General features: G+C 36.8%; 1 protein-coding gene, 1 long non-coding RNA gene and 1 other non-coding gene across 3 annotated transcripts; 2 read left to right on the plus strand and 1 right to left on the minus strand.

Moving 5' to 3' along the window:
- Positions 1-738: 738 nt before the first annotated feature.
- Positions 739-3,061, minus strand: LOC110867675. Its single transcript, XR_004863112.1, has 2 exons — positions 1,973-3,061; positions 739-1,669 (listed from the first exon to the last, which is right to left on the minus strand). It is a non-coding gene; the product is annotated as an uncharacterized LOC110867675 (long non-coding RNA).
- A 9,962-nt stretch (positions 3,062-13,023) lies between these two features.
- Positions 13,024-13,130, plus strand: LOC118480763. The gene has a single exon (XR_004863740.1). It is a non-coding gene; the product is annotated as a small nucleolar RNA R71 (small nucleolar RNA).
- An 8,254-nt stretch (positions 13,131-21,384) lies between these two features.
- On the plus strand, positions 21,385-22,543 carry LOC110866155 (alcohol dehydrogenase class-3-like). Its single transcript, XM_022115454.1, has 2 exons — positions 21,385-21,798; positions 22,364-22,543. The coding sequence occupies exons 1-2, from the start codon at positions 21,652-21,654 to the stop codon at positions 22,484-22,486; spliced, it is 270 nt and encodes an 89-aa protein (XP_021971146.1). The 5' UTR covers positions 21,385-21,651; the 3' UTR covers positions 22,487-22,543.
- Positions 22,544-24,185: the final 1,642 nt, after the last annotated feature.

The following is a 24,185-nucleotide window of genomic DNA, read 5'->3' on the forward strand; positions in this document are numbered from 1 at the left end:
CAAAATGGCAATAAAACTGAAACCACAGGGACCCAGATGCAAAAGGTTTGAGTTTTGGACTAAAGTGGCAAAAGTAACCAAACCTCAGGGACCAAAATGGCAGTTTACTCTTTTTTTAATAATATCTTTTCAGTAATCATAAAATGCACATCAAACTTTATAAAACACACACACACACACACACACACACACACACACACACATATATATATATATATATATATATATAGAGAGAGAGAGAGAGAGAGAATGTACAAAATATGTTGACACGTTGGCTTGGTGTGACCAAACCCGGTTTTACCAGTAAAAAATAATCCATTTTAACACGAACTCATTATAACCTGAAAAAAAAAAGCTAAATCAGATTCAAACATTTATTTTCGACCGCGCATTGCGGCGGCAACTGACCTGGTTCCAAAGAGAAAAGAGTAATGTAGGTATGAGCCTTGTAGACATTAGCTATATGTAACATCATTAGCATTAGTATAATATATATACACAAAAAATTAATAGTTTCCTGTCTTGCCCTTAAAAATTTTCTAACAGCCCACATAATCTATAGTCTGAGCTGCTACTTCTTACAAACAAAATGTGGTGTCAACTATGGCCAAGAAAAGTGGGCCTGCGATCTGACCACCAACAAAATGCAAATATAATCAATTCATTTTCCCATTCGTTTTTCATTTGCAAAGCTTAAAACCCAATTTCAAGAACAAAAAGAATATCAATTGGCTGATGAAGAACATAACCCGGTAAGTCAATTCTCAGTGTTAAATAAAATTATAAATACAACCGTGTAATCTCAAGATTTTCATTATATGCATAGCAAGGTTTTGTATAATGTACTCATGAGTGGATCCAAAAAATAAACAAAATACGCGAATTTGAGCGAGGCCAATCTCTTTCTTTGTCACCTATATCACCGGCGTTGCGCCAACGATCTCCTCCTTGATACCCACCTCCACGTGGAATTGAAGATAACATAAAAACAAATTCAACTAACCTGCGATCTAACTCGTAACTATCTATTACAAAACGCAGGTGCAATTGATTCGGTTTCGTGATCTTTGTCATCTGCAAAACTTAAAACCCAACTTTAAGAACTAATAAATTCGTACTAATTCTAAAGTAAGTATAATGAGATTATGAAGCGTTTCAAGAAAAGTGTCACAAATGATGTATATGGTGTGATGTTTAGAGGATTAGGAACCTCGGCTTGTAGAGCTCTTGTGGTTAATGGAGCTATTTTCACAGCATATGAAACACCATCATGGGTGTTTTCAACAGCAATGGTGATATGATTATATGAACAACCTTCAAACAGACACTTCTTCAATGGTGATTGAAAGTAGTTCAATCTAGCTACTAAGTGAAGATGCAATCGAAAGTTACCATGTGAAAAATTCAAGAAAGCCAGAATCATTGAATGAATGGTAATATAAAGTTTTAATTTTTAAATTGAGTAGCTACCTTGTGTGTCTCTAAAATTGAGGCATGTCAACATAGGAACATCATTACAGTTCCTAACAACTTGTAGGGTTCTTCGAACATGTTTGTAAGGATATGAAGAATTGAAGTATTGATGCATACCTGGTTAGATGTCTGCCAATAATCATCTAAAAGCCTATAAGAATGAAGCAGCTAAAAAGGAGTAAACCCAGACAACACCCTGCAAAAGCACCAATAAACAGCCAGAAAATTCACGCCAAAGCTGAAATTGTCTATACATATTTAAGCAACCAAATCCTTCATCACAACCCTGAAAATCAGTTAAGTAATTTCTATACAGTTCGCATGGACAACAAAATCTTTCATCACAACCCTCAAAGTAATTAATTTCTATACATTTCCCGAACAACCATAAGTCATATAACCATATTATATATATATTATGTTATATTATTATCTATCTATTTAAAGATGTAAGGCAACAATAACATTGAAAATCTAGTTTGTGCATTTAAAAATTTACCGGCAAGATTGGTCTACCGTGACAACTCACGGTTACCCCTTTCACACAAATTTAGAGTGAGTTCAGGCTCAGAATCATGGCTGCAGTGTATCTGGTTGCTTGCTTCCAGCCATCTCAGTTGCCACGCCAAGACATAGTGTTACAGATTCATCATCGCCGAACCTCAGCTATATCTCATGCAGTGAAGGAAAGCAACATTATCAGACACGTCATTTCCTCGCAGAGTCAACTAAGAAAGAACATCATAGATTCAACCAACAATCATGAAGATAGGTGATGAACCTATGAAAGCATTTCAAAGTTCAAGTAGGAATCAGAGCTTCAAAAGGGAGTGAGGGTTAAAATGAACAAACTTTATTTTTAACAATGAACCCACTGAAGCATTTCATCGAACACCTCATGTGCACAATTTTTAAGCTAACACGTGTTCACAATAGAGACTTTCTAAGGTAACAGGTATGAACAACCCATATTTCAACAACCAACTCATAAATGCATTTTATCAAACACCTCATGTGCGCAATTTTTAAGCTAACAGGTGTTCACAATGGAGGCTCAGGCAACCATCATAGCCTCTAAAGCTCAGCTGAGCATCACAGCCTCAAACTCGAATGAGGGTTAAAACGAACAACCCAGACCTTCATATTTAATGTTCCCAAACATTGTTCTTGAAATAGAGACGAAAACTAAAGAAAAATGTCATAAGCTTTCATCGATAAGAACTCATACGCCTTTCTCACATCCTCAAATATAAAAACAAAATCAAAGAGTGGCCGAGATAAAATCAGGTGCGCAAACATCACCATCATGACCCGAAAGCAGGTGGCGACTATTGTACCTACTCAGGGGTTTCATCATGTTAGAAGGAAACGTTGGTGGTTCACGTGGCCTGAGGTTGGTGGTTACCGATGGATCTGCTTAGGAGTTTCATAAATCGGGAAGGATGAAGCGGTGGAGGTGGATCGGAAGAAGCAGGAGGCGGTTTGTGGAGAAAGAGATGGTGAAACTCCAGTGTGCAAATCAAACCACGTTTCAAGATGTGTGGCACGTGTGGTAGAAAACACATGGACTGAAGCAAAAGCAAAATGATGTGGCAAGAATCACTATTCATCAGGCTTCGCTAACCATATTTATATAATAATAAGAAAAATATAAAAAACATATTTAAAAACAATTCAAAAAATATATAAATTAAATTAAATAATAAGAAAATATAAAAAAAACATATTTAAAGTAAGACAATAATTTCTCCGGTTACCTGTTACATCTTATTTTACTTGGTAGATTATGGTTTGGGTCAAATTTTAGACTTATACATTAACTAAGTAAGCTTTAAAAGTTATGGTTTTAGTCCGCAACTACAATTTTTTTGCTTTCAGCAATTGTTCAAAAAGTTAACGATGTTAATTTTTCTGTTATATCCATATACATTTACTGTTTTACCTTTATTTAAAAAAAAACTAATATCACATGCACTTCCCCTTCTCTCTCTCACCCCTCCAAACTACTTGAGTAAACGCAATTTTACCCTCCGGGGTTAGAGCCAATTGGCACTCTAACCGCCTCCCATGGAAATTTCGCACTCTGACCCCCCCAACTAATGGAAAACGCTGCACTTTTACCCCCTGTTAACGGTCAACGGTTGTTTGACTGTTATAGGTAAGGGTATTTTGGTAATCTTACCCCATATTTATTATTATTATTATATTATTTATCAAACACCTGCATTACCATCACCAAAACCATTTCAACCCATTTCAACTTCGTTCATCTTCTTCTTCTTCAGCTGACCAAATTAGTGTTTTCATTTTCTTTAAACTTTTAGATCAAATGAAGGACTCCATTCTGGATCTGTTCGATTGGATGGTTTGTTTGGCAATCAACGTGATTCACCACCATCTCTGACCACCACCGCCATTCCAATCGATGGATCTATTGCAAACGTATACCACCGTCGTCAGCCATAGACCTCGTGTCGTCGACATCGTTGTCTGATAACCCTAGCCGCCTATGTTTCATCGATCTACAAGTATCAAAGCCAATAGGAGGTGGAGGTGGGTGGCGGGGTTGGTGGTGTGTGGCGGAGTGACGGGGTGACTGGGTGGTGGTGGTGGTGGTGTGTGGCGGAGTGACGGTGTAACACCCCTAAAATATAAACCTTTTAATTATAAATACAATGTCGGTGAATAAACAAAATGAACTAACTAGGAAATAAGGATAACCTAGTTAGATAAAAGTCTTGTAGTAACATGTAAATGGGTTAAAACACCAAAAAATATGAACTACACAATAGTTGGGGGACCAAAGTTGCTAAGTTTGAAACTTAATTTATTAAAACAAAATAAAAACACCAAACATACACTTTGAGTGTGTGTTTGGTTCGAATAAAACTTAGAGGGGCGACCAAGAACCTCCATCAAACCCTAGTTCATGCTAATTGTTCAAATTGAAGGCCAATTTCTGTTCCAAATCGAAATCCAAGCATAGAATAGCGATCTCCTCTGAAAAGGGAACATAAGGTAGGTGAAATTTCATTGAATGGTTCCATCTAAAATTCTTAATGGAAACTTGAAATTCGAAATTTGTGTTGCATGAATGTTGTTTGGATGAAATTGGAACGGTATTGTGTCTAGGAATAAACCCTAGTCAATCACTTGTTGAAATTTTGCTTATTACATGTGAAATCATAATCACCATTAAAGGTGTTAAGTGGGGTTTGTAGAAAACATGTTAAACACTAGGATTATGATTGTTATTCTAGTGTAATTTGAGTTCTATGAAGCAATTTCAGGTTTGTTGATGTTAAAATTAATGTGAACTTGCCTAATTGATGTTAATCTTGGCTAAATGACAAGTTATGAACTTGATCATAAATTGTGTGAAATTACGCCTTTAAGGTGTTTGTAAAAATGCCTAAAAGAAGGCTTAAAATTAGAAATTTGAACTAAAATGCATATTTGTATAATATGGAGAACTATGCGTTATATGATAAGAAAAGAGTTCTAAATGATATGCGGTTGAACTCTATAGGAAAGGAAACCGAAACGTCAAGCGGACAAGCCGGTGGTGACACGCGTTTGAAGGGTGTGCTTTGAAGGTATGTAACTCGTTTCGTTACACCATGTTACTTGAATATTATAGTCGAATGAATTTATGTTTATTAGAAATAGTAGCATTAGTAGAAGTGACGTTGATCACTACCTAGCTAATCGAATCAAACTTGATTGGAAATTGTTTGATAGTCATTAGAAATGGAGGATTCCATAAATGAGCCAAATGGGTCGAATAATTGGGTGTTAATTAGTTAGTATGTAGATGTTGAAAGATCAATTGGTGATTTGAATCATGAGAGCGTAAACCATAGAGTTGGTGATGATACGCTCGTGATCGTAAGCCCCGGAAGATGGGTAAATGCGCCTTGTGGCCATAAAAGTATCGGTATTAGAATTAGTGCAAAAAAATTATGTGGGTCGAATAAACAAATAAGGGACTATTAGCCTTTCAGCCCGTAAGCTCAACCTTTGATTAAATGATCATGATAGATGTGTTGGTAATTTAGTTACGAACGCGTAGGAAAAAGAATCACGTAAATCGGACAAACGGATAGAAAGTTATGAAGGTTTCGTACTAAAAACGGAAAACAAACAAAATCTGCTGATCAGACCATAAGCTACGGTCCTGGACCGTAGCCTACGGTCCAGAAGTTCTGGTTGAAGTAATATGGTGAACCGTCAGCTACGGTCTATGAACCGTAGCCTACGGTCGACTTCCAAACAAAAATTTTATTTTGGTCATTTGATGATTTTGAGCTTTCGGGTCCGTTTAGACGGGTTCTAGGGTCTCATATACTAACGTTTGTGATAAATTTACAGTGTAGGTATGTTTGAACTTAGGATGGGTAAAGATCAAGCGACTAACATGAACCGAACACCACTTTTTGAAGCTTCCGTGTTTATCTAACTTTGTAGTAAACAATGTTCATGTTGTAAACACTTATGTTATCGTTTTTAGATATTGAAACTAGATGTTAGTTAACTAAGATACTATCGCCATTAAACCTTATCATGTTGTATAACTTTAGAAATTATGCATTTTTTAAAAAAATGCGTATTTTATGGAAAATTATTAAACAAATGAGACGGGTGTTACAAGTTGGTAATCAGAGCTCAAGGTTGATAACAATGTGTGTTTGGTTCAAGCTTGATCAAACATCCGGTAAGAATTAGCTATTTTGCTAGATTTATTAAATGTTAGAAAAGAGATGTGAATGGATGTGTACGGGAGGAGCGTGTTAACACACTCAAACCCGGAAAGTGCACTAAATAAGAACGGTTAAAGCAAGTTATGAACTTGGCTAAACCGAAGCGAATAAAGTATATGTTATAAATGAAATGTTTAACAACTGGTATAAACATTTCAGTTTCAAGATGACGGAAAAGGGTAACAATGATGAGGTGTCGATAGTCACCGAACAAATGAAAGAGGTGATTGCCGAAGAGGTAGGAAAGGCAATCGAGAATAGTCTATCCGTTTTTATAGACAAGATCCAAAATACGGTGCTTTCAGTAGTTGAAGAGCAGATTAAAAGGTTGGAAGACAATGTCAACCTAGTGAAGGAAAAGTCCGGAGATCGGAAAGGGTGCACATACAAAGAATTCATGGCGTGTAAACCGCCAATTTACAACGGGGAGGTTGACCCGATAATATGCCAAAGATGGCTAAGTGATGTCGAAGGGGTATTTGAAAGGACCCACTGTGACCTAAGCGATTATGTGGCTTACGGGACGGGTCAGTTAAGGGGTCAAGCCAAGGATTGGTGGGACAACAAGAAGAAGAAGATTGGAGCCGAAGCTGCAAAGGCCATGACGTGGGACGAGTTTAAGGTACCATTCCTTAAACACCACAGTCCCAAGGCAGTCATCAACAAAATCAAGGAGGAATTCATCCAGTTAAGGCAGAAGGGAGAATCAATTGATAAGATCACGGGTATTTTCATGGATAAATTGAGATTCTTTGATGAGTTAGTGACTACCGAAGAGCAGAAGATATACTATTATTATAATATGTTGAGCGCTGAATATCGGGAGTTCATTACTCCTTCGAAGTACGAGACCCTCATAGAAATCATTAACACCGCTCGGGAGCGGGAGATCGAGTTAAAGAAACAAATAAAGAGGGGTGAACAAAGGGCACAGGATGTGAATCCAAGTCTCTAATGCCCTGCTTCTTCGTACTTTCCATATTCAAAAAGTCTTGTTTGTATTCCTATTTTTGGAAGTCTTGTGTTCTTATAATCGTTCTTTTGTTGTATCGTTGTAAATCCGAGACTTCGATCGTAATGAAATTGAACTTTTATGAGAATATATATACTCATTGAATACGTGCAATGTTTGATACATGATTCATAATTCGCTTAAAACGTAAGTTTAACTCGTAACAATGATCGTAACAAGACTAAATTATATGTATTTTCTCACTTGATCGTACCAAATCATGAATCAAACATACTTGTTACATTTTGATACACACATGTATTTTATCACACATATTAGTAATTAAAACACGTTTGTTATACCTTTTAGACCTTCCTAACATGTTGAGTATACATCCATCATCTTGTAACACTTTATTTAGTAACTAATATGTGTCTTTAGTAAAAAAAAAAGGTTTAAAACTGCCTAAACATGTTCCGATCGCATGCAGCCTTCATGTTGATTTATTATTTTTTTTAAATAACCTCCCACCATAATGTATCATTTGATTAAATGGGTGGTCATGTGCACAATTAAAATTACTTATCATATAATGTAATCCCTACCTAAGTGGAACAAAAAAAATAATAAAAATAAAAGATGTATGATGGCAGATGTCTGCAATCGAAACCCCAATTCAGCTTTTAGATCTTTTTTTTTCAACGTTTAACCCATCCAAATACATAATGCTTTTGATGTGTGTGTGTATATATTTTTGATATATATTTAAGCCCCTTTTTACACTTTTAACCAAGTTTTAAATTTATAAAACACGATATTTACTAACACTAAACACACATATGGGCAAGTGCACCCATCGTGGACGTAGTATAGTGTTGGTAAGATACCGAGGTCGTCCAAGGACACAAGAGCTTTTAATACCGGTTTATCCTCAACGTCTAATCAAATCAAAAAGGTTAGAAAAATGTTTTTTAAACTAAGAAAATAAAAACTAACTAAATGCTGAAAAATAAAAATACAATAAAAACAGATAGACAAGATGAATCACTTGGATCCGACATGTGTATTAGTATAACCTTTGATTATTTTTGCACTTTTGCACTTGTTTAAGAGATTATCTTAGTTATTGTAGTAGGCCCCTCTTTTGAAGGCGACGTTACCCTCAACCCAGTAGTTTGAGTCAGCAAGGATACAATCCTAAAGGGTCGGATTATTGAAAGATAATTAATTAAGTTATTAATGCAAATTGTGGTAGGCCCCGCTTTTGGCGGTGACGTTACCCTCGGCTAAGTAGTCTGAGTCAGCAGGGATACAGTCCTAAATAGCCGGGTTATAGTATTAATAGTAGTTAACTTATGAGGGGGTCAAAGAGTTTGGATCCCCGCCATCCAATACCTATGGGCATTGAAGGAGATCCTACTAATTTTGACCCAGGTCCCAAGCAGGACCTCTAAACGCTGAACAAGGGCAAGACCCTTACCAAACCGTTCCCTTAACCCCCGACCAGGTAGCCAACATACCTCCATATAGACCGTGGAGATATGAATGGTGAAAATCTTTTATTTTATATAGACAGTAAAATAATGCCAAGACACCACGGACAAACGATAAGGAAAGATCACCTTCAACATAAGTAACTAGTTATTAAAGTCATTAATACAAAACCAAATAAAAAGTGCAAAAGATTAAAAATAAAAAGTATTATACTAAACACTTGTCTTCACCAAGTGATGTAAGAGACTTAGGCAAACATGGCCTTGATTGTCAAGAACTCTTACGATCAATCTTGAATCCCGAGACGACTCACACACTCTACGATGGACAATGGATGATGGTGGTGGATGATGGTGTTATGGTGGTGGTGGGTGGTGGATGAAGTGTGAGAGAGGTGGTGTGCCAAGGGATGAGAGAAAATGAAGCCAAGCTCCTCTATTTATAGGCTGAACAGAAGGCTGGACACGGCCCCGTGTCCGCTGGACACGGCCCCGTGCCCGTCTGACATTCTCTCTCTTCATTAATTGTAATTGCGAATTACAATTAATGCGCCTGCTGTACTTTCACCACGCCCCCGTGCCCGCTGGACACGGCCCCGTGGTGGGCAATGGAAGCTTCTACTGGTTTGTCTTTTCTGCTGCTTCCTGGGCACGCCCCCGTGTTCGCTGGACACGGGGCGTGTTCAGACTCTGTTTTCTTCTCCTTTGCTTTGGGAGGTGCCGTTGAGGGTCCGGGCAGTCTACTTTTGTTCCTTTTCTTGTATTTATGGTAGAATTAGTTGTCTTTTTGCTTCTTTTGTGATTTTGAGCTCATTTCATCCTGAAAATACAAAAGGAAGACAAAAACACTCTTTTTTCCAACATTAGTACTTAAAAAGGGTTAGTTTTATGCCTTAATTGATGTGATTTATATGTTGCATTTTACACACATCAAATACCCCCACACTTGAACTTTTGCTTGTCCTCAAGCAAAACTCTTTAAATATGGCTTACACTCCCAAATGGAATAGGTAGAAGAGAAGTTTTTTAGCTTGTCCTAGAGTGTCGGGAATCCAAGGTTTTTATAGGTTTTATTTTTATTTATTTACAATCCTATTCGTTATGATTTATTTTGAACTTTTCATAAGATAAATTACTTATTTGGGCATAGCATGCCTTATTAAAATTCCATTTATATACAAGTTCACATACCTCACGGGAGATCACTCAACACTCGGCCGAAGATGTATATTTTTAGTGAATTACTCGAGAGCGGTATGGAACTTATGCCTTCCATAGGCTTGCCAAGCAATCAATCCTCCTCCTTTTTAACTTTTTACCTTTGTAAATATCAAGAGGACTTTTGGGGTGAAGGGTTAGGCTTGGGTTAAAGGTGGGTGGTTGGGTTAATGGTTAGTAAAAAGGGCGAAAATCGTAAAAAGCGTCGGTTTTCGTAAAATACCTTGTTTTTAGTGACTTTTTATTTTGAAGTATTTCTCCAAACAAGCTTTTTTATAGCTTTTGTTTGTTTTTGACTTCATCATCATTTTTTTTTTGATCGTCACATAAAAAGGTGAGTTTACGAAAAAGCGAGCTTGTTACTAAAATAAAGGGTAAAAAAAATAAAAAGGTTTTTGGTGGGTAAAAAGGGTTTTGGGGTAATGAAATGAAAGGTTTAGGCTCAAAGGGGCTATCTAGGGGGATTTTGGGTAGGTGATAAAAAAAAATTGAAAAATAATGGTTTTGAAAGAAAAATGGTTAGTCCTAATGCCTCCATCATTTACTTACTTGGGTTTAAGTTGGTAAGGACCGGGAATGTATCGTCGTGGCAAGTTCTAGATTTGTAAGAACCAAGCGGCTATTCACACAAGAAACGAAAAATGAGCATTTAGTCTAAATATGTATATTTTTATGCTCAATAAAGGCTCAAAACTCACTTTTGTGGGAATGGGTTTTTATGTGACCAAGTATATATAATCGAATTTTTAACTAAGCTTGTCATGCCGTTTCATAATTTTCTTATGTTGGTTCTTTTTTTATCACGACGCTATCGGTTGTAAACTTGTAAAAATATAACCTTTTTAGAACTTGTTATTCCCAACTTAAACTAAGACAAGTAAAAAAAAAAAAAAGTTTTTGAAAAAATCTGGGGTGTTTAGCGGTTCCAATAGAGTTTTGTGTAAGGCTTGTGTTTAGGATTTTGCAAAATTTCAAGGTTTTAGCATCCCCCCACACTTAAATTACACATTGTCCTCAATGTGTCCAAAAATAATGTTTTTGGTTGATTAGAATGTGTAAAAGTGGGTTAAAAAGCAAAGATTTATGTTACTGGCATCCTGGACACGCCCCGTGTTGACCGGGCACGGCCCCGTGGTCAAGTGCCAGTAACAAAAATTAGAGAATTGAAACAGAAGCCTGGACACGGGGGCGTGTCCGCTGAACACGGCCCGTGTCCAGTTACCTGAACTGGGTGATTTTCTGCAGGGGCTCAGCACGGGGCCGTGTTGGTTGGGCACGACCCGTGTTGAGCCTTCTGTGATGGAGATTTTTGTCGGGTTGCTCTGTTCTTCGTGCATGGTTCCATTTTTCTCGTTCCCTTTTTCATCCATTACCACCATGAGTGTGTTTTATTCTGCAAAAACTAAAAGATTAAACTAAACTAAGGATAGTTCCGCGGAATGCCTCCGTGGTGCGCCACGTTTATAAGGGTCCTTGGCTAGACCCGAGTCGAGGTTATATATCTTCTGAGTGGGATGCCTGGCTTCCCATGTTACACCGTCGGAGAGCGGCATCCAGGCTTGAATCAATAACCTTCATGTAATTGACTGGGTCGTCGTCCTCTATTCTCTTCCCAACTCCGAACTTCACCTCATCATCCCCATACCTCAAAGTGAGTGTCCCGTCATTCATGTCTACCACTGCTTGTGCTGTGGCAAGGAAAGGTCTCCCTAGTATAAGGGGGACCTCAGTGTCTTCCTCCATATCGAGTATGACAAAGTCAACTGGATAAATGAATCTGCTTACCCTTACCAAGACATTCTCGATGACACCTTGTGGGAACTTGACGGATCGATCAGCGAGTTGTATGCTTATTTTTGTAGGGCTCGTGGTTCCCAAGCCAAGCCTTTTGAACATTGATGAGGGCATGAGGTTAATGCTAGCCCCTAGGTCGGCCAAGGCATTGCGAACGGGTGATTCCCCTATTGAGCATGGAATCGTGAAACTTCCGGGATCGATTTTCTTTTGGGGGAGTTTATTGAGTACGAGGGCAGAGCATTCTTCGCCTAAATTAACTAATTGCAAATTTTCAATTTTCTTTTTATGGGTAAGGAAGTCCCTCATAAATTTAGAGTATTTGGGCATTTGGGTTAGGACTTCGATAAAAGGAATATTGACATGCAAATGTTTTAACAGACTTTCGAACTTTGCGAATTGCTCATTGGTCTTTTGACGAATTAACCTACCGGGATACGGAACTCGAGGAGCCTTGGTAGGCTCTGGTGATGGAGGAGAGTTCTTTTCCTGCAGAGGTGTTGGCATTGTTTCTTCCGTAGGTGGCGGTACTTCTGCAGGCCCCACGGTGCGGTTTCGTAGTGTGATGAGGTGAACTTGCGCCTTTGGGTTTGTTTCGATATTGCTAGGTAATGCGCCTTGCGGTCTCTCGGAAAAGTTTTGAGCTATTTGATTTATTTGTTTTTCTATGTTTTAAATGCTAGCTTGTTGATTCCTAAAATTAGACTCTAATTGTAGAAATCTTTCCGAGTTTTTCTTATCAGTGTCAGAGACGAGGCGAGATATAGTATCTTCGAGCCTTTCTCGTCCACCTTGTTGTTGAGTGAAATTTTGTGACTCATTTCTTGATTGCTGAAAGTTTGTTCGTTGGGTTTGTTGGTTACTACTATTGCCGGGTTCCCTCCAACCAAGGTTTGGGTGGTTTCGCCATCCTTGGTTGTAAGTTCCCGTTGGAGGACCCGACGGCCTAGGTCTATTATCAATGTAGTTTACCATTTCTTGTTGATCGTCCGTTTCTTTCATGCAACTCCAATTTTCATGTGACCCACCACACCCTTCACAAGCCATAACCGAGACTGTTTTTGTCATTTCTAATTTTTTTATTTTTGAAGAAAGGGCCTCAATTTGGGCTTGTAAAGAAGTGCTTTCGTCGACCTTATGGGCGCCCGGGGCGATAGACTTATTTCCCCGGGGGGTGTGCCATTGAAAATTGGTTTGAGCAATTTCCTCAATCTGATTATATATTTCATGTGGGCGTCGGTTACCTAGAAGTCCCCCGGAGCTAGAATCAAGTGTCTGCCTAGTGTGTGGCAACAATCCATTGTAGAAAGTGGATACTTGTTGCCATATTGCGAGGCCGTGATGGGGACACTTGCGTAATAGCTCCTTGAACCTTTCCCAAGTTTCATATAAGGATTCCCCGTCCTCTTGTGAGTATGTATTAATTTCAGCCATTAATTTAGCAGTTTTAGCAGGAGGGAAATACTTATATAGAAATTTTTGGGCTAGTTCATCCCAGGTGTTTACCGAACCAGCTGGGAGGGCGTTGAGCCAAGCTTTAGCTCGGTCTTTTAGTGAGAATGGAAACATACGGAGGCGGATGGCGTCGTTTGATGCTCCATTGATCCGAAAGGGATCACATATTTCTAAGAAATTAGTTATATGTAGATGGGGATCCTCGTCCGCAAGCCCGTGGAAGGTTGCGGAGTTTTGGAGCATTTGTATCAAATGCGGTCGAAGCTCGAAATTATTGGCTTCGACATTCGGAGCATTGATAGCGGCGCCTAGATTACCTACGGTGGGCCGTAGATAATCCATAAGGGTACGTTGGTCCGCCATTGGAGGTGGATCACCCGAAACCTTCTCTTGGTTTTTGGCTTTTAACCTTTTTCTGAGAAAGCGTTCGGGTTCTTCTAATGGTTCTTTTATGTCTTTATTGGAACTGGAGCTCATACACTACGTGAGGTTGGCGTCGGGTTCCAAGTCCTGCAATAAAAACAGAAAAGAATGTTGGTCAGAAGGTTCACCACGGCCCCGTGTTGAACGAACACGGCCCCGTGGTCGGAGTTACAGTGATTTGTTTTTCAGATCCCAGTTACTGGAAGTTGGACACGGCCCCGTGTTGCACCGGCACGGCCCCGTGGTCAGCCTTCTGTAACTTGAAAAACAAAAAACTGCCAGTAACGATGCTGAGCACGGCCCGTGTCCGACCAGGCACGGCCCCGTGCTGAGCTCTGCAGAAGTTGAAAAACTAAGAAAATTCCTAAAAAATTAAAGAAAAATAAAAAAAAAATGATTAGGCCGTTGATTCCTAACTTTCTTAAAATCCTTGTGTCCCCGGCAGCGGCGCCAAAAACTTGATGTGTGTCGGTGTGTATATATTTTTGATATATATTTAAGCCCCTTTTTACACTTTTAACCAAGTTTTAAATTTATAAAACACGATATTTACTAACACTAAACACACATATGGGCAAGTGCACCCATCATGGACGTAGTATAGTGTTGGTAAGATACCGAGGTCGTCCAAGGACACAAGAGCTTTTAATACCGGTTTATCCTCAACGTCTAATCAAATCAAAAAGGTTAGAAAAATGTTTTTTAAACTAAGAAAATAAAAACTACCTAAATGCTGAAAAATAAAAATAAAATAAAAACAGATAGACAAGATGAATCACTTGGATCCGACATGTGTATTAGTATAACCTTTGATTATTTTTGCACTTTTGCACTTGTTTAAGAGATTATCTTAGTTATTGTAGTAGGCCCCTCTTTTGAAGGCGACGTTACCCTCAACCCAGTAGTTTGATTCAGCAAGGATACAATCCTAAAGGGTCGGATTATTGAAAGATAATTAATTAAGTTATTAATGCAAATTGTGGTAGGCCCCGCTTTTGGCGGTGACGTTACCCTCGGCTAACTAGTCTGAGTCAGCAGGGATACAGTCCTAAATAGCCGGGTTATAGTATTAATAGTAGTTAACTTATGAGGGGGTCAAAGAGTTTGGATCCCCGCCATCCAATACCTATGGGCATTGAAGGAGATCCTACTAAATTTGACCCAGGTCCCAAGCAGGACTTCTAAACGCTGAACAAGGGCAAGACCCTTACCAAACCGTTCCCTTAACCCCCGACCAGGTAGCCAACATACCTCCATATAGACCGTGGAGATATGAATGGTGAAAATCTTTTATTTTATATAGACAGTAAAATAATGCCAAGACACCACGGACAAACGATAAGGAAAGATCACCTTCAACATAAGTAACTAGTTATTAAAGTCATTAATACAAAACCAAATAAAAAGTGCAAAAGATTAAAAATAAAAAGTATTATACTAAACACTTGTCTTCACCAAGTGATGTAAGAGACTTAGGCAAACATGGCCTTGATTGTCAAGAACTCTTACGATCAATCTTGGATCCCGAGACGACTCACACACTCTACGATGGACAATGGATGATGGTGGTGGATGATGGTGTTATGGTGGTGGTGGGTGGTGGATGAAGTGTGAGAGAGGTGGTGTGCCAAGGGATGAGAGAAAATGAAGCCAAGCTCCTCTATTTATAGGCTGAACAGAAGGCTGGACACGGCCCCGTGTCCGCTGGACACGGCCCCGTGCCCGTCTGACATTCTCTCTCTTCATTAATTGTAATTGCGAATTACAATTAATGCGCCTGCTGTACTTTCACCACGCCCCCGTGCCCGCTGGACACGGCCCCGTGGTTGGCAATGGAAGCTTCTACTGGTTTGTCTTTTCTGCTGCTTCCTGGGCACGCCCCCGTGTTCGCTGGACACGGGGCGTGTTCAGACTCTGTTTCTTCTCCTTTGCTTTGGGAGGTGCCGTTGAGGGTCCGGGCAGTCTACTTTTGTTCCTTTTCTTGTATTTATGGTAGAATTAGTTGTCTTTTTGCTTCTTTTGTGATTTTGAGCTCATTTCATCCTGAAAATACGAAAGGAAGACAAAAACACTCTTTTTCCAACATTAGTACTTAAAAAGGGTTAGTTTTATGCCTTAATTGATGTGATTTATATGTTGCATTTTACACACATCAGCTTTCATAGTTAGTTATATTTTGCACTAGTCTAACAAATATAATAGGCACAACAACCTAAATGATATGTTATCATGATAGAAAATAAGAATAATACAAGGCTGTTAACAGCCATGCAGTTTGGATAACCTTTAATGGCAGTTTTGGTTTCTTTTTTTTTTAATTATTTCAACCTCCAACAACATATTAAATGCCAACCAACTTAAACCCTAATCCTTCCCTATAAATACCACTCTAATCTCAGCCACTTTTCCACTTTTAAAACCCTTAAACACACTCAAAAACCTCTCAAAACTCAGCTGGAAATACAAGTTCGAGCAGATTCAGCAAGCTTCACTAAAGTGAGCATAACTCACTCGTTTCTAGTCCATTTTACCTCATTCTTTTTCCTATGTGGTTGGATTGACCTTAGCTTCGATTCCATGGGTTTTTCACAGTAAATAAGTCCCTGGAACGTCGCCAAAAAGGCTCCAAAGTTCACTGTTCATTTCTGATTTCATCTAATCTTTACTAAACTTATTCAACTTGAGTCTAACTCATCTCAAACCTATGTCCTTATGCTTATAACCACTTCTATGGTTAGTTAGGCTTAAAAACACGGTTGAGACATTCAAAATCAGAGGTTAAACCTGACATACATTTTGTTTTGTTTAGGGTTTTTAACCAACAAGTGATGTTCAAGTCCAAGACTTGATGTATGTGTGATTAGGGATTAACTTGGGTTGTCCTACATAAAATCCACACATTGCTTGACGATTTCTCATAGATTAGTATTTAATATTCTTGTATTACTTGTAGTTCATGACCCTCTTTGAAGTTTTTACATCAAGTGTAGTGGTGAACACTTAGAGATGCCTAAATGGAAGACTTGTTCTTCCTACCTCTTACATGATTTCTATGAAATTTAGAGGTACCTAAATGAAGATTTTAATCTTCTACCTCATGCTTGAACTATTGGATATATTAATACATAATATATAACCTATATAATACATAAACATATTATCCGAATAATCGAATCTTTGATGATGAACTAGTGTTCATATGTCAAGGTACTAGATTATATCACCATAGAGTTTGATAACTTGTCATGATTCTAATGGAACCTTGTTCCATGAAAACATTTAAACTCCTTAGAGTTTCCTAGTGTCAAGAACAAGTATCATATGTACTAGGTGATTATTTTCATATGTTATATTCTTATGTTTTAAATTCCGAATCTCGACTCTAAACCTATCTTGAACTTCAACCCTTATACATTTGATCTCCTAATCTCATTGCTCGTAAACTATTGGATAATCGGAAAGCATATGCAAACTTTGTGAGTATACTCGAATTCCCCTCTTTACGTTTACCACTTTTTGGGGTGTAACATGTTTACTTACCAAAACTTACACATAAACATTTTACTTAAATGCACAAACATTCCTATAACATGCTTGTATAGGTGATTGCTTGATACTTTAAACTTGGGTTAATTACATCTTATGTTAGACTTATCATTAACTTCGTACGAGCATATCTGTGACATATATAGCGCTATAGGATTAACGCACCGCCCGTAGACTTGTGGTTATGTCATGAGCATATTGCGTTTCATCATTGGTTTGATATGTTAAGATACTTGCGAAATTTAAGGTTTATCTTGTATCACATGCTTGCTATGAGGAATTGTTTAATCATCTTTTTATGCTATGTACGTATATCAAAACTTGTATACTCGCCTTTGCTTTTGTATTGAACTTTATTTTAAACATTTTACAGGTTGAGGATGACGACGCTTTGAATTTGAAGTAGTGATGATGCTTAGATACACACTTAGACGTCTTAAGTTAATGTACTTGATTGTTGTATTCTTCTATTGAACATATTATATATCAAGTTGTTGTATTTGATTTTAACCTTTGTAATCGACTTTTAGAAACGAAATGAAATCCATTATTTAATTATTGTTACAAATAGTGTTATGAAGTTTCTTGCAATCTTGTTTTCGTCTCACTCCGATGTTTCCGCCATTAGTTGGGGTGTGACAGATTGGTATCAGAGCCATAACTATAGGGAATTAGGAAAAATTGCCATGCTTTTTACCTAGTCTATAGTTCTAGAGCTTTATTCTTATGTTTTGCTTGAACCACTTGCATGATACTTTATTTTTTCCTTATTTATTTTCTTTTGACCTTTTAAACATATATATCACTTTTGTGTTAATACTTATTTTATTATTTGTTAATACTTGTTGTATTGTCCCATTCTTTATGTGCTATTCTTGAAATGTCTTTTACGTGTTATTTTCTTGAGATGCTTTATGCGCTTATACTTATTATTATTTTGAACATACGTCTTTTTACTCGTTTATACAAAAATCGAAACCACTCGTAATACACAAACGAGGCGACTTCACCAAAATAGGCATTAAACCCACAATTTTGTGAACAACTCTCAATCCATCTACTCTTCCTTTTACATGAAATTCACCATCAAGATAGGAGTGAAATCCTCGCCTTGATGGAGAAATTCAAATTTCAAATTCTAGTGGACCCTCGTCAAAGTGTTGAAATTAAATTTTGACCTTACGAGTACCAACCACACTTGGGATACGAAATCGCCAAGTTAGGCGTGAAACCCGCACCTTGTCGACTAGTTCCACTCCTTGATTTTTTTTTATAAATCCCGCCAAGTCTCGAAATTTCGATTGATTTGGGACATGTAGTAACCGGAAGGGTAAATACCGTTAACCGACTTTTCGGAGAGAGTATTCCACCTATTATGCCAAAGCATGCTCCTCAAATTCGAAAGACTTTTCGACCACTTTGGTTAGTCAAAGTTCCGTTTTGGAACCATCCAAATTTTAATCAAATGTGTGTTTCTATTATTTATCTTATACGATGCGACCTTTCAAATTCAAAATTTACTTTTGATATTTTCTTCTCACACACACAACATATTGAATATTTTCCATACATTTATACATATGCATGATTTCATAAAATTTAAATTCATATTCCTTATAACGACAAGTGGAGACATATCATCGAGATAGGAGTGATTTCCTTACCTTGACGATTAACTCCACTCCCTCTTTCTTAAAACGACATCGCCAACGAGTTAGGGGTGATTCCCTTACCTAGGTGATCGTTACCAAAAAAAAAGTTTCCTTCAAAATATATTATTATGCAAACCCGATCATGTTTTATACCAAAATCATTTATCATTATTCAAAATACCTACTTATACCGATTTCAAAATACATTGTTTTATCAAGTGTACTTCTTATCCTACAATCTATTTTCACTCAACTCATATACGCGAGATTCTTAATCATGTCTTAAAACGTTTTATTACCCAAATTTCAAAACCTTACGAGATGCTACCTGTTAATTTAATCGGTCCAATGAATCTCTTGCCCATGAACTTCATATTCGACTTAATCACTAAAACACACACTCACGTTATATCACCATACTAAAGACTTTCATTCCCAATCGGAATTCAAACCAACTCTCTCATATACTTATAAGATCTTATAGATATTATACGATCATTTCACCAAAGACGCCTTTCAAAATCAACAAATCATTTGTTAAAATATTTTTTTTAAACAATCACTACGTCCTTTTGCTAAATTTCTTTTCTAAGGATCGACGTTTTCACAAGAACCTTCAAAATTCAAAAATTTCTTGTTTTGATGCAAATGAAACAAACCCGTTATTTTCTAAAACCTTTTTCTACACCGCTTAATTTGTCGTTCAAATTTCAAAACACGTGGGCTAGAAGACTTCATGGGGACCGACAATCTTCAACATACGTAAACTCTTTTAAAACAAAAGTAGCATTTCATTCATTACAAAATACGTTCTGCATAACCAATGGGTACTTTATGTTCCTTTACATTTACAAGCTATATTCTACCTTCCATATCAACTCAATCTATTTTGATTCGATAAACTCAACATTTCGCTTAAACAACTATGTATGTAAATCATCGTACACGTTTTAAACGATACCTCCCGACGAGTTCGCTCATATCATCTGGTTTACATATTCTAATCTCTCTAGCGTTTTATATACCCGAATTCGTTATGCTTCAACGTACGCTATATACGTAATTTTTTTTCTTTTTTATTCGTACCTACACTTATATTCATACGTTTTATGCTTATACTTATACTCAAACTACTTGTACGTTTTAAGTCTATACTCATATTTACATGAATGTTCAGACTTAAACTTATATTTATGCTCATACTTTCATACATACTCATGATTCATACATTTGTACCCGCATGCGAGTGGAATCCGAGGGATTCGCTTACGTGGGTCCCATACGTACTTAAGCATGGACTTGCTTATATTCTATATTCATATACACACACCTTCTTATTCTTTTTTTTATGTATACCCTGATTTATACACAACTAGTACAAGCTATGCGGATCATGCGACGATCAAAATAATCGCGGTGCACACGGGATTATAGTGATAGGCGTATGAGAACCACAGAATGTACTACTGTGTATGGTAAGACACGGAACATAACATGACACCGAATACGAGGCGGACGTGACATGGTCGAAACATGGTGGATACGCCGCCGGTACTTCCTATATATAAGTGTTTTCACCATGCCACCAAACTTTCGTAAAACCTGCCATGTGAAATTCAGTGTTTTGTAGACCTTTTAGACCTAATATAAAACTTTAACAACTCACAAACACGTTGCAAACGCATTATATCCGATTATCCACAACGAGACCTTATTCTTAACGTACTACTTTTGTCTACCCGATACTTATGCTATTCTCATACTCACATTCGTTAAATCAATCGTCCACTTTTATACTCCCATTATTCCCCATTATACCTCGTTCTTGTACGAGCCCCCGTTTACAATCAAGTCTGTTTAAACGTTCGAATCCTTACTTACCTCCTTACCTTTAAAACTATCCTTCTATTCTTTATTCTTGTGTAAACATACTTAGTAGACCGTTATCACTTTATTTACCAAACCTTCTCATTCCTCTCGATAAACAATTCTGACAAATATGTGAAGTTTTACTATCCTTGAAAACCTTCTATACGAACTATCTCACTTTTCATCAAAATACAAACCATTTTTGTACCAAGATTTTCCTCTTAACACGACACGTTTCATATGTATACGTCTCCAAATTGATTCAAAACTGTTTAAATTCACACACCTGTATACGCTCTTACTTATACTACATCTCGACTCTTTTAGCCAAGATGCTTGTTCTCCAAAGTCTTCCTCTTGAATAAATTTCAGGACGAAATTTCCTAAAGGAGGGGAGACTGTAACGCCCTGCTTCTTCGTACTTTTCATATTTAAAAAGTCTTGTTTGTATTCCTATTTTTGTAAGTCTTGTGTTCTTGTAATCGTTCTTTCGTTGTATCGTTGTAAACCCGAGACTTCGATCGTAATGAAATTGATCTTTTGTGAGAAATATATATATATATATATATATATATATATATATATATATATATATATATATATAGGCTAATTATAAGGAGAAAACCCACTCCAGTTGACTAAACCCAAGAAACCCACATATGTGGCTAGGATTTAGCCACATCACTTTATTATAAAGATGAAGCCAATGGTAATTTCGTCATTTACCCTATTGACTAAATACATTTTCTCTCTCTCCAATTTATAAAAAAACTCACCAGATCCCATCTTCCTCATTCATCTATCCTCTCTACCACACTTTCCCCAATCTCTCTCTCTTGTTCCAATATAGATAAAACAAAATCACAAATGAAATCGGAGGAACAAATGAGCATCAGATCCATATAGACGCCATCTAAATCTAGATCTGGATGCATCATGTTTCTTTTAAACCCGTCAAGATCTAGATCTGGACCCGTCATCTGGATCTGGATCCATCATGTTTCTTTTCAAACCCCATGAAGTTTAATCCGATTGTAATTTCCGATGCAGCTGCGGTGGCGTATGAGCTTAACAAGCCGCTAGTCATTGAAGATGTGAAGGTTGCGCCGCCTCAAACCGGTGAAGTTCGAGTTCAGATTCTCTTCACTGCACTTCGCCTCAAGGTACAGATGACATGACTCATAATTCTCATCATTTTTCATTTAGTTTACGGAATGAAATGTTTTTTTTGGAAATGAAATGTTTGAACTGCTATTGCTATTTCAAAATCCATTGATTGGATAGATCTTTGGTAATTTATGTTCAAATATGTGATAAAATACCTGTAATGTGTAGCTCTTGGGGATTTAATTTAATTTTTTTTTTTGCAAGGTGGGTTGTGTATAATAAAAATAAAGTGAATTTTTGTTACATGAAATATACTAATTTGCAAAAGTGATGGGGATTCATAGAGTGTAACAAATGGGTCTTTACATTTTTATGTAACAGAAAGTAAATTGGTCACGGCTAATGCTAGTTTACAAAAATCAGGGGAATTCATAGAGTGTAACAACTGGGTCTTAACATTTTTATGTAACAGAAAGTAAATTGGTCACAGTTGTGTTACAATTTTTGTGTAACATCCATGTTGATAGTTCATGTTTGCTGGGTTCAGATCCATGAAAGTTTTATACTCTGTTTTTATTGTTACATTTTATTGTTATTATTTGAAGTTTTTTTTCTTGACAGAACCGCTGCTGCCATAGTGAAGGAGAAAAGGGTTTTTGTAGGTGGTTGAAGATAGTGGTGAAGGTGCATGTTACATTTTTTGATCATGTAAAAAGTGGGTTTTTTTGTTGTATAGAAACATAGTGTTATTTGTTACAGACGTTTACAGAAACAATGTGTTACATAAAGTGGTTTTTGTTATTGTTACACATGGTATGTTTTCATATTTATGTAACGTTTTACATGTTATATTTTTTGTATAACATTTCTATGTTACATTTTCATGTTTTTATGTTTACGTTTTTTGATGGAATTGCAAGAAAAAGACTCTTACAATTTTTTTAATAGCCAAAAAGATGTAACATACAGTCAATGTATTTTTTAATATCCAAAATGATGAAAGATGAGAGAGAAAATGAAGAAAGAGAAGAAAAAATGAAGAAAGAGAATAGATTTGATGGGTTTGTTGCAGGTCACGTGTTTACAACTACAACAATTGTTCCCATTATACCCTTTGGATGTACTATATGTGTTTAATAATCTAAAAAAGTAACAGAGATCACATCTCTCATCCTAGCCATCCATCCATAATAATTAATGGTTTTTATAGAGTTTCTTGGGTTTAGTCAACTGGAGTGGGTTTTCGATTTATCTTTGCCCTATATATAATATATATATATATATATATATATATATATTCATTAAATACGTGCAATCGTTTGATACATGATTCATGATTCGCTTGAAACGTAAGTTTAACTCGTAACAATGATCGTAACAAGACTAAATTATATGTATTTTCTCACTTGATCGTACCAAATCATGAATCACACATACTTGTTACATTTTGATACACATGTATTTTATCACACATATTAGAAATTAAAACACGATTGTTATACCTTTTAGACCTTGCTAACATGTTGAGCATACATCCATCATCTTGTAACACTTTATTTAGTAACTAATATGTGTCTTTAGTGAAAAAAAAGGTTTAAAACTGCTTATACATATTCCGATCGCATGCAGCCTTCATGTTGATTTATTATTTTTTTTTAAATAACCTCTCACCATAATGTATCATTTGATTAAATGGGTGGTCATGTGCACAATTAAAATAACTTATCATATAATGTAATTCCTACCTAAGTGGAACAAAAAAAATGTATGATGGCAGATGTCCGCAATCGAAACCCCAATTCAGCTTTTAGATTTTTTTTTTCAATGTTTAACCCACCTAAATACATAATGCTTTTATAGTTAGTTATATTTTACACTAGTCTAACAAATATAATAGGCACAACTACCTAAATGATATGTTATCGTGATAGAAAATAATAATAATACAAGGCTGTTAACAGCCTTGTAGTTTGGACAGCCTTTAATGGCAGTTTTGGTTTCTTTTTTTTTAAATTATTTCAACCTCCAACAACCTATTAAATGCCAACCAACTTAAACCCTAATCCTTACCTATAAATACCACTCTAATCGCAGCCACTTTTCCACTTTTAAAACCCTTAAACACACTCAAAAACCTCTCAAACTCAGCTGGAAATACAAGTTCGAGCAGATTCAGCAAGCTTCACTAAAGTGAGCATAACTCACTCGTTTTTGTTCGTTTTACCTCATTCTTTTTCCTATGTGCTTGGATTGACCTTAGCTTCGATTCCATGAGTTTTTCACAGTAAATAAGTCCCTGGAACGTCGCCAAAAAGGCTCCAAAGTTCACTGTTCATTTCTGATTTCATCTAATCTTTACTAAACTTATTCAACTCGAGTCTAACTCATCTCAAACCTATGTCCTTATGCTTATAACCACTTCTATGGTTAGTTAGGCTTAAAA

The sequence above is a fragment of the Helianthus annuus genome, chromosome 7, assembly GCF_002127325.2.
Source record: "Helianthus annuus cultivar XRQ/B chromosome 7, HanXRQr2.0-SUNRISE, whole genome shotgun sequence".
Classification (NCBI taxonomy): Eukaryota; Viridiplantae; Streptophyta; class Magnoliopsida; order Asterales; family Asteraceae; genus Helianthus; species Helianthus annuus.

Coding starts and splice junctions, on each gene's coding strand:
- LOC110866155 (XM_022115454.1), top strand. CDS start 21,652: ATGAAGTTTAATCCGATTGTAATTTCCGATGCAGCTGCGGTGGCGTAT. Junction 21,799..22,363: donor TCACTGCACTTCGCCTCAAG/GTACAGATGACA, acceptor TTTTCTTGACAG/AACCGCTGCTGCCATAGTGA.